The sequence below is a fragment of the Ictalurus punctatus genome, chromosome 11 (genome assembly GCF_001660625.3).
Source record: "Ictalurus punctatus breed USDA103 chromosome 11, Coco_2.0, whole genome shotgun sequence".
Classification (NCBI taxonomy): Eukaryota; Metazoa; Chordata; class Actinopteri; order Siluriformes; family Ictaluridae; genus Ictalurus; species Ictalurus punctatus.
In genome coordinates, this window is record NC_030426.2 from 24,250,879 (window position 1) to 24,262,621 (window position 11,743).

Genomic DNA, 11,743 nt, shown 5'->3' on the forward strand with positions numbered 1-11,743 from the left:
GCCAGGTGGTAACAGTCTTTATAGTGGTCGTGACACTGCGTCTGAGGGGTGTGTAGGCAGGGGAGAGCAGGAGGGAGAGATGGTCTGATTGGCCGAGGTGGGGGAGAGGTATGGCTCTATACGCGTGCTTGATGTTGGAGTAAACATGATCCAAAGTGTTCGCCCCTCTAGTAAAACACTTAACATGTTGATAGAATTTCGGGAGTACAGTCTTCAAGTTCGCCTTATTAAAGTCTCCTGCAATTATGTGAACACCGTCTGGGTAAGCCCTCTGCTGCTCGTTTATGGTGTTCAACAGGAGAGAGAGCGCCGTGTTCACATTGGCATCAGGTGGAATATACACAGCCGTGATAATCACCACTGTAAGCTCTCTCGGTAGAAAAAAGGGCCGACATCTTACGGACATGTACTCGAGGTCAGGGGAACAATGTTTGTCTATCATTGTTCCGTTGTTACACCAATTCTCATGCACATACATACAGAGCCCCCCCCCCTCTGCTTTTACCGGAGTCCTCAGTCCTGTCCCAGCGAAGCATAGTACGACCTGCTAGCTGCATGCTAGCATCGGGTATCCTCGGATGAAGCCAGGTTTCAGTAATAATCAAAACACAGCAGTCGCGAACATAGCGATTTCCAGCTAGTTGTAATTCCAAGTTGTCGATTTTATTCACTAGGGATCTGGCATTGGAGAGAAACAGGCTCGGTAAAGGTGGCTTGTGTGGTTGTTTTCTTAGCCTTAGCATAATACCGGACCTGCATCCCCGCTTTTGCTTCCTCTCCCTCCGCCGTCTGCGCCGCCTTCTGGACCCGACAACAATCCACGGAGAGCCCGGCAATCTCGCTATGTCGTCTGGGATGTTGTGCGTGTGATGAAACACAGTGAACATTTGTGTTTCTCTGACATCATACAAGGAGAGTTTCCCCTCATTTACATATTTTCTACTTTCATTAACAGATGCTTTATAAGAACAAGCAGAATCCTGCAGCCTTGTCTTGCAGAGAAACTTGGGGTTACTCCTGAGGGTTTCTGGGTATTTACAGCTGACAGTCAAATCTCCTCCTACATGGACAGTCTTACTGATGGACTTCTCATAGGACAGATCTGCAAATCACAACCAATCAGATCAGTTTATATGTGTATATGTGTATATGTGTCCTAGCTCTGATTAACAACACTTAGACAGTTATACAGTAAATTTACATATAAATCTGATGTTTCGTCTGATAAACACACTGAAGAATCCTGCACTTCTGTTGTCATGAATTAAGAATCTTCCATCATGTGACCCTTCACTGTTTAGTTTTATGTTGTTGTTGTTTTTTTTTGTTATTCGATTAAAACACCACTGATGTGTTCCCATCTTACAGAAAGGTTTGGGTTTCCCTTCAAAGGGAACTCCACGTTGCGTGAGCTCAATGCTGTGGGAAGCGCCCTCGTGCATGACTGATATCTGAAGCTTGTGTAATATCATGCCTATTTATAGGCCTGCTGTGATAAGGTGACATGGCAATTCAGCATATATATAAATGGCACCTGTGAACCATGCTGTCAGATAATAATCTTCAGCAAGACTGCATGTCATTCATTTGTTTAATGAAAGAAAAATCTCTTTACTTTTCTGTCCCTTAAAATAGGAGAAAAGTATGAGTGAGAGAGAAATCGGGAAGTGTATTACGCCTGGCTACTGTTTCATCCAGGAGTGGGGCGACTACCAATGTGAGTGAAGAAGAGTGAACCATGAGTGATCCATGGCCACTCGTGCTCATTAGCAAAAGCAGCAGCATTGTGGCAGTAGTAAATTACTTAGCTTAGTTTAGCTTAGGATCTTAGCAGGTTTAAGGCCAAAAAATAATTAATTAATGAAATTAATAAATAATATTGAAACATTCACTTTTTGTTGCAATCGAGTAAAATCCCAGTATAGCTCCTATCTTTGGGGGAACTGCTTCAGCGCTCAGGAAAGAGCAGCACCAAGCCGGACACTTCACCCAGAAAACACAGAGGCCACGGCCGAAGAGCTGCGTTCCGGCTCCCGGTCACCATCGAACATATAGTGAATGACACCCAGTTGGTGGCGCTCACTTGCTGTGATAGGAGCTACACTGGGATTTTGCTCAATTGCAACAAACAGTGAGTGTGTTTCTTTATTATTATTTTTGCTTTAATCACACTAAGGCCATAAGCTAAGCTAAGCTAATTAGCGCTTTTGCCTTTGCCACAGGTAGCTAGCTGAGCACACACCGCTTCTCCTTCATCTTGTTGGATATGATGCATATATACACTGGTGAATTTTATATAAGATCCTCTCCATCCAGAATGTTTTATTTAGCAGCAAGAAAACTGGTTTATTGTCAAAAGTGGAATGTTAGTTGCAAGCAATGTCTTTCTTTCTTTCTCTTTCCATTTCACTAAATGAAACCTTATAAAAGTTTAAAATTTTCATATGGCTTTCTCAAGCCAAATCATGTTCTCAAATGAGTAAAAATATTCTCAGCCAGGAAAAGGGAAAAAATTCAGTCATGATCTCATGATAATAAAAATAAGCAAAATGATACTTACTGTAAGTGTAATGATAAAGTAGGATTACTTATTATGTTGTCTGCTAATGACACTACAGCTTTGTGAAGATAAACAGAAGGCAGCGGTGGGAGACTCACCTTCCTTTACCTTCAGTTCCACCCATGTGGAAATATCTTTCACACTAGGTAAATCAACTCCACAGTAGTACGTCCCAGTGTCCCTTACAGTGACAGTGAGCTCTCTGATCATCACACTGAACTCTGCTGATTTGGTGTCATCAAACAGTGAGAATCTTCCTGAATTTATCCACTCGTTTTTAGCTCCTGTCCTTATTTGGTCAGAACAGGATAGCCATGAACCCTTACAGAAATATTTTTGGTTTTGTGTGTATTCTGTATCATACTTGCACTTGATAAGGACTCCTCCTCCTGAATATCCTGTTACTTTCTTGGAGTCTCCTCCATCTAACAAAACACCAAACATCCATCTGAGCAAAACCTTCCTTCATGTAACACTGCTGCTGATAGTGAGGATTATTCTGAAGTGCATTTCTTTACCTGAGATCAGACAGAGGGTGAAGATGAGGAGGATCTTCATCCTGAGTTCACACTCCCAGATCTCCACACCAACTCCACTTCAGAAAGATATTAAAGCTCCTGTCGTGTTACACACTGTTACTGTCTCTGTCCCGCTCTGTGAATGTGCTGTGTGTCTTCATCTGTCTCTTAACCAGAAAGTCATAACACACCCACTTCCCCTTCTAGAAGTCCGAGAAAGGGCTGTCCAACAACAGAATGTGTGAAATGTGTCTGCAATAAGTGTGAACAAAATGCAACATAAATGCTTCCACATTTCTGATACATACACAAATGCACCTCTGGGCAGTTACAGCATGTAAACACTCATATGAAGGTGTGTGAGTGTTTAAAATTAACATTCTGCATGTGAATATCTTTCTCCCCGTGAGATATTTCCTCTCAATGCTCAAATATAAACTTTTAACACCGACTTCCCTGCTGTTTGACTGTAAACACTAGGGGTGTAACACAATGACACTATCTATATGTGTATCAGTTAATGTTCTAAATGCATATTTACATGCAAAGGTTTTCACCGATTCAAATGACCTGTTTATATGCAGACATAAGAAGTCACTGTGTATAAAATCTGTGTTTACATGCATGTTATATGTAATCTGAGCCAAAGTTATGCACATGTGTGGAGGGATGTTTAGTGTCAGTGTTTGTTACCATGACAACAAGGCACGTGTAAGTCAGGTCAGTGCATTCACCAATTTAATCATATACTTATATGTGAAACAAATATTACATTATTTCTTCCTCAGGAAAACAACATATAAGTGTGAATATTAAACGTACAGCCAGTAGAAGTGTTTATCACTGCAGTAAAGTTGCTCAGCATTTTTGTATTTGCATGATATTCAGCTACAAGGATGCTCTGGGTGTTGAAAATGTCGTCTTCTTTTTTTTTTTTTTACTCTGTGTGAGACAACATGGGTCTTTATAGAGGTGAACTCTACCGGTCTGAGGATCAATGCTGCCATCTAGAGGAGCCTTTAGTGAAAGTATTATGGACATACGATATACTGAATAATATTATTATTTACTGGTTTAATTAATGAGCTCTGATAATAACTTAGTACATTCTCTGTTACTTAGCAACAACAGTATCTACACTATCTGTTATCAGATATAAACGGAAAACACATATGTCTGTGCTCCTGTAACTGATTAAGCAGCATACTTTACTTTAGCAGTCTCTACTATGAAATAGCGAGCTGGAGAACAGCAGAAATGAGCACACCGAGCAGAATCAGTGTGTGTGTTAGATATGAGATAAAACATGAGGTGAATTTACCAAGCAGGCCTTCCCAGACTGTCCTGATAGAGAGTGGACTAATAGTCTAACCAGCACACGTGATTGACAAATACAACACAGCTATTAGCTGGAGCTAACAGAGGTGGGGAATTTTTTCTAGGAGCAGACAAAATCCTTAGGCTTGGCAAATCATGAAAATTATCTAAAAAAATATGTTACAGTCCATATTACAGTCATTGCTTTGAATATTGTTTGAAAAACAGAAGAAGGAGAAGAAGAAGAAGAATGAATGAATGAATGAATGAATGAATGAATGAGTGAATGTCTAAGCAAAGCAGTAGAGTTCCAGTGCCATGTACTTGGAGCCGTAATGATGAGAAACTAGCCTCATGAATGAACACGACTGCCTGAAACATAGTCAAACAAGATCATCTTTGGATCTGTATCATTAGAGCTGGTGGTGTTAAGTGAAAACTGTCGCTTCATCAGATTTCTCAGCCAACTGAAGAGTCAGGGAGACGTGTGGGTATCTGAGCTGTGGAGTAGATGTCCTGATCAGGAGGGTTTATGGGAAGTTGAGGCGTAGAATAAATGGACTCACAGGAACTTGTGTGTAACACCACGTTGGCATAAACAGTTTGAGAAGGATCAGAGGGGATTGTGGGTAGTTGAACAGTAGCATAAACTGAAGAAGATCCAGCGTCTGAGGCAGAAAGTCGTCTGGTGTCTTTAATTTCCTCGTACTCACAGACATCAAGAGGAAACTAAAAGTAAAGGAACATAGAAAAAGAGGAATATTTTAAAGGCAATAACACACACACACACACACACACACACACACACACACACACACACACACACAGATGAAGACTATTACCACTTGGTCCTTTTGTGAGTCTTGGACAGAATGTCTACCTGCTGAAATAAAAACAGTCATGTAGTCAGTGGTTGTAAACACTGTTGTTATTTTTAGTTTGGGGTTTTATGACGGTCAGAAATCATGTGGTGAATTTATTCATCTGGATTGTGTGCAGTTCTTTTTCTGTCTGTTCTCTACTTTGTTCATTGCTTATCAGCTCATACAGACTCACTGTCACTGCTCCTCCTACTGAACATGGAAAAATCCTGATTTTGACTAATGAATGAGGTTAATAGAAAAATAACACACACACACACACACACACACACACACACACACACACACACACACACAAATATACACACACATGTACATACATATACACTCACACACACACACACACACACACACACACCTAGGTGCAATTTACTGCACCCAAGCCACCTACTGACTGCTTCTGGGAGGAGAGGAAACTAGGAAACCTGGAGGAATCCCAGAAGAACTTGTGGAGAACATTCAACAACATGCTGGATCTGTTCAGCAGCAACAGACAGCGACTAGAACTCAGGAATGAACCCGTAAACCTGATAATTTTATTATGTGTTGCTTGTGTGTGTGTGTGTGTGTGTGTGTGTGTGTGTGTGTGTGTGTGTGTGTGTGTGTGTAGTTACCCCTAATCTTGTGTTTCTTTTGTAGAATCACAAAGAGGAATATGATTCCAATCTGAAGCAGCAGCAGAATTACAGACACAGTGATCACAGTGGAAACTGGAAATCCTGGAAGAGAAACAAACAGACAGTCACTTTAACCTACAGTGAGGGAAAAAAGTATTTGATCCCCTGCTGATTTTGTACGTTTGCCCACTGACAAAGAAATGATCAGTCTATAATTTTAATGGTAGTTGTATTTGAACAGTGAGAGACAGAATAACAACAAAAATATCCAGAAAAAGACATGTCAAAAATTTTATAAATTAATTTGCATTTTAATGAGGGAAAAAAGTATTTGACGCCCTCTCAATCAGAAAGATTTCTGGCTCCCACGTGTCTTTTATACAGGTAACGAGCTGAGATTAGGAGCACACTCTTAAAGGAAGTGCTCCTAATATCAGTTTGTTACCTGTATAAAAGACACCTGTCCACAGAAGCAATCAATCAATCAGATTCCAAACTCTCCACCATGGCCAAGACCAAAGAGCTCTCCAAGGATGTCAGGGACAAGACTGTAGACCTACACAAGTCTGGAATGGGCTACAAGACCATTGCCAAGCAGCTTGGTGAGAAGGGGACAACAGTTGGTGCGATTATTCGCAAATTGAAGAAGCACAAAAGAACTGTCAATCTCCCTCGGCCTGGGGCTCCATGCAAGATCTCACCTCGTGGAGTTGCAGTGATCATGAGAACAGTGAGGAATCAGCCCAGAACTACACGGGAGGATCTTGTCAATGATCTCAAGGCAGCTGGGACCATAGTCACCAAGAAAACAATTGGTAACACACTACGCCGTGAAGGACTGAAATCCTGCAGCGCCCGCAAGGTCCGCTGCTCAAGAAAGCACATATACATGCCCGTCTGAAGTCTGCCAATGAACATCTGAATGATTCAGAGGACAACTGGGTGAAAGTGTTGAGGTCAGATGAGACCAAAATGGAGCTCTTTGGCATCAACTCAACTCGCCGTGTTTGGAGGAGGAGGAATGCTGCCTGTGACCCCTGGAACACCATCCCCACCATCAAACATGGAGGTGGAAACATTATGCTTTGGGGGTGTTTTTCTGCTAAGGGGACAGGACAACTTCACCGCATCAAAGGGACGATGGACGGGGCCATGTACCGTCAAATCTTGGGTGAAAACCTCCTTCCCTCAGACAGAGCATTGAAAATGGGTCGTGGATGGATATTCCAGCATGACAATGACCCAAAACACACGGCCAAGGCAACAAAGGAGTGGCTCAAGAAGAAGCACATTAAGGTCCTGGAGTGACCTAGGCCGTCTCCAGACCTAAATCCCATAGAAAATCTGTGGAGGGAGCTGAAGGTTCGAGTTGCCAAACATCAGCCTCAAAACCTTAATGACTTGGAGAAGATCTGCAAAGAGGAGTGGGACAAAACCCCTCCTGAGATGTGTGCAAACCTGGTGGCCAACTACAAGAAACGTCTGACCTCTGTGATTGCCAACAAGGGTTTTTAAACCAAGTACTAAGTCATGTTTTGCAGAGGGGTCAAATACTTATTTCCCTCATTAAAATGCAAATCAATTTATAACATTTCTGACATACGTTTTTCTGGATTTTCTTGTTGTTATTCTGTCTCTCACTGTTCAAATAAATCTACCATTAAAATTATAAACTGATAATTTTTTTGTCAGTGGGCAAACGTACAAAATCAGCAGGGGATCAAATACTTTTTTCCCTCACTGTACATGCTGATCATTCATAAGGGATCAGATTCATCAAAGTCATGTAGTTAGACTCTGGGGGTGATGAGAACCTGAGCAGAATCACCTGCTAGAAGAGAAGATGGAGGAGGCTCAGATGATGACGATGATGATGATGATGATGATGATGATGATGAAGGTTGTGTTGGTATCGAGGCTGAAACTGCGACATGTGGATCTAAAGCATAGAAAAGTTCAGCTAGATAATAAATGACTGCACTGAGACATTACTGAGTTGCTGTTTATACATCTGATAAACCACAGGAAGTGCAGTGAACCAAAAATACACATGCATGTTAAGAACAGAGACTCTGTTCCTAATAAAAATCTCCTAATATCATCTTGTCTGAAAGGACAGAAGTCACAAGTTTAACAAAGATTATCAGCTAAATCACCTCAATTAACAAGCTTCTATCTAAAAATAACTGCTCTACTCGTACTTCTATTATCATTATATTCACTAACTGCCAATAAGATCACAGGCCAGTGTAGGTTAGGATGTGCACTGACTCTCTGCTTTAAAATTTGTGCACACAAAGCCTCTGTAACATCAGAATAGTTAATGAAGTGTGTTTCCATGTCTCTACAAACTCACCAGTAACTGTCAGGTTGATCTGTGTGAAATAAACCTTGTATCCATGTTCAGATGTCCAGGCTGCTTCAGCTCCACACCAGTATTCACCAGAGTCCTGCTCAGTTACATTTCTAATACTCACAGTAAGGATTTGTTTTGCTCTGACATCATACAGGCAGAATTTCCCCTCATTTACATCTTTTCTACTTTCTTTAACAGATTCTTTATAAGAACAAGAGGAATCATTCAGGCTCGTCTTGCAGAGAAACTTGGGGTTACTCCTGAGGGATTCTGGGTATTTACAGCTGACAGTCAAATCTCCTCCTACATGGACAGTCTTACTGATGGACTTCTCATAGAACAGATCTGCAAATCACAACCAATCAGATCGGTTTATATGTGTATATGTGTCCTAGCTCTGATTAACAACACTTAGACAGTTATACAGTAAATTTACATATAAGTACGATCACAACATGTTTCTTCTGCTAAAACTTAAGACTAGCCTTAACAGACAAAAGGCCAAATGTCAGGCAAACAGAGCAATGCAATCAGAATCTAAAGAATAATTTAAGCAAAAAGTCAATAACCAGGAATAGTGAACAGAGACATAAATGCCCAGAAACACAAACTGTAAAGGTAAAACTTTGCAAAGATGGTGAATGAACTGTAAAATAAGAGTTTACTTACAGGAAACAGTTAGAGTTAGAGTACGTAAAAACATCAGAATGAAAATATAAAGAGTAAAAGTCTCAGAAAATTACACTTAAGTATAGTAACAAAGTATAATTACTTTGTATTTTCTACCTCTCGTAATGATACTAGAGCTTTGTGAAGACAAACAGAAGGCAGTGGTGGGAGACTCACCTTCCTTTACCTTCAGTTCCACAGGTGTGTAAGTGTTATTTCCCCATGGTATATAAACTCTACACTGGTACGTCCCAGTGTCCTCTACAGTGAGCTTTCTGATCATCACACTGAACTCTGCTGATTTGGTGTCATCAAACAGTGAGAATCTTCCTGAATTTATCCACTCGTTTTTAGCTCCTGTCTTTATTTGGTCAGAACAGCCTGGCCATGAACCCTTACAGAAACATTTTTGTTTTTGTGTGTATTTTGTATCATACTTGCACTTGATAAGGACTCCTCCTCCTGAATATCCTGTTACTTCCTTGGAGGCTCCTCCATCTAACAAAACACCAAACATCCATCTGAGCAAAACCTTCCTTCATGTAACACTGCTGCTGATAGTGAGGATTATTCTGAAGTGCATTTCTTTACCTGAGATCAGACAGAGGGTGAAGATGAGGAGGATCTTCATCCTGAGTTCACACTCCCAGATCTCCACACCAACTCCACTTCAGAAAGATATCAAAGCTCCTGTTGTGTTACATGACATTAATGTCTCTGTGCTGTGTGTCTTCATCTGTGTCTTTATCTGCATTTTAATCAGATACTGATGCACTTACCACTTCCTGTTCTGGCTGAGTAAGAAACAGATAGCGTTAGAGATTATCAAAGCCCTGCTCAAGGCACACAGCTTTACACCCACAGTCACACGACCTTGCGTTTCCTCTGTAGATCTCTTAGTAAGTTTACTTGTCTGGTGCCTAGGGGCAAAAGCAGAGGTGTAAAAATGTATTAAAAGTATTAAAAGTGCAACATATGTACTCTAGTTAAAGTATACAGGGATTTACATTTACACATCACGTATATAAAAGTAAGAAGTAAATGATAAAAAAAAAACTAATATAAAGTTTACAGTTTTAGTGGTAATATGGTGTTATATATGGCTGCAGTAAGGATTGATTGTGTTGCTATATCCTGATCTGTCTAGAAGTTTTGACACCTTTATTTGGTTGAGACATTGATCAGTCAGAAATGAGGAAGCCGGAGGCAGGCGTGGATCAAGAACATTCATTAACAGAATTCCCCAGGTGTGTATTCCTTACCATCGTTTAAGCACGCCCCCACTTCCACAGAAGGATACTGTGAAATGTACAAGAATCTGACGAATAACTATTGGTTTAAAAGGTTAAATTGGTATCTAGTAGTTTGCTGTATTCTGAGCATAATGCTATACATGTAATGAACTGTTATCTTCATTTACTTCACTTCAAGCCTGCACACAATGCAGATCACAAAATAAATAAATAAATAAATAAACGATTGCAGACTCAAGTTAATGTATTGTTATGCTCCGGAGAGGAAAATACTTAAGTAATTGTACTTCATTGTTTTAAATAAGTACAGTCTACTGTTGTAGTATCCTCAGGCCTCAAGTGCCACGATGAGACACAGATCGCCTCTCGCTCGAGATCGCAAAAAGATTGCAAAAAGTCTTGAGCGACAAGGCAAGAAGAGCTCGTCACAGAGATCATCGAAGAAAGGGAAGAGAAGAAAGACAGAAAAGACTAGAAGAGGAGCTCAAGGATTTGGATCTTGTGGGACTGAAGGAGAAACCGGATCATGTTCATGACAAAGCAAAAACTGAAATGACTGCACTAAGAACGGCTAACATGGTAGCTCTGCGAGATACTCAGAGGGGAATTGATAAATGGTTTAGAAATATTAATGTTATTGTATGTAAAATGGCTGAGAAATTTTGTCCAGATAGAATAAGAGCTTCATGTGATTCTGTGCAGTATAAATGCAAACTAGATGAGCTTGACAGCTTTGCAGAGAAATAGACAGGAAGTGTGTGTGTGTGTGTGTGTGTGTGTGTGTGTGTGTGTGTGTGTGTGTGTGTGTGTGTGTGTGTGTGTGAGAGACACTTTCTGTATCTGTAGCTATGTCTGTGTCTCTACAAAGCACTTCTGTAAGTCTCTGTAGAAAAGGACATCTTCTAAACGCTGTAAATGTATAATACAGAATGCTGATATAATATTACACTGTGGTGTTTTAGTTTACAATTTGAGCTTGAAGGTTTTATTATTTTGTAATTTTCACCACAATTATAATACTGTACTTTAAGTTTCGGTGTGTACTCTGAGTGTTTATTTCCCTATTTCACTTATCTCACTTTTGTCCAACACCTGTAATCAATTTTACATTTAAATTAAAGTTGATACACTATAAAAACATTTAAAAAATAAAATAAAATAGGACTTGTTGTCTGATCCAGACTTACATTCTTCTTCCTTATGACTTCATATTGTAGTCACATACTTCAAAGAAGAAGTTTAACCAGGAAGCACTGGTAAAACAATGCACTTGCTCTTTTATTGGTAAACTCACACTTACAGCCCAAAAAGAGATTTTATGGTTATCTACAGAACTGCTTGGATAGGGATAACCAGTGTTGGATAGTACATAGAACAAACACAACAATAATGTACTGAACAATAACACGGGCCATTCTTAAACAAATTTCTCTTACAATAATAAAGACTTATTCTAATAAAACAGAACATTAAACACCGTATTAACAGACAACCACAAGCACTCACAGTTACACAAATGAACTTCCACTATACATTCCCTGGGGCTTTAAAGAGGTTGATAAAGACTTGAGC

At 40.1% G+C, this 11,743-nt stretch overlaps 1 protein-coding gene across 1 annotated transcript; it reads right to left on the reverse strand.

The window, feature by feature from the left end:
• Positions 1-4,000: 4,000 nt before the first annotated feature.
• Positions 4,001-9,330, reverse strand: LOC108271668 (CMRF35-like molecule 8). Its single transcript, XM_053683508.1, has 6 exons — positions 9,096-9,330; positions 8,250-8,594; positions 7,722-7,832; positions 5,891-5,995; positions 5,238-5,278; positions 4,001-5,124 (listed from the first exon to the last, which is right to left on the reverse strand). The coding sequence occupies exons 1-6, from the start codon at positions 9,199-9,201 to the stop codon at positions 4,855-4,857; spliced, it is 978 nt and encodes a 325-aa protein (XP_053539483.1). The 5' UTR covers positions 9,202-9,330; the 3' UTR covers positions 4,001-4,854.
• Positions 9,331-11,743: the final 2,413 nt, after the last annotated feature.

What these genes read in the sequence shown, in the direction of transcription:
- LOC108271668 (XM_053683508.1), bottom strand. Translation starts at nt 9,201, where the DNA reads ATGATCAGAAAGCTCACTGTAGAGGACACTGGGACGTACCAGTGTAGA. An exon ending in GGAACTGAAGGTAAAGGAAG is followed by an intron (nt 8,595 to 9,095) that starts GTGAGTCTCCCA and finishes TGTGATTTGCAG; the next exon opens with ATCTGTTCTATGAGAAGTCC. An exon ending in GATCAACCTGACAGTTACTG is followed by an intron (nt 7,833 to 8,249) that starts GTGAGTTTGTAG and finishes TCTATGCTTTAG; the next exon opens with ATCCACATGTCGCAGTTTCA.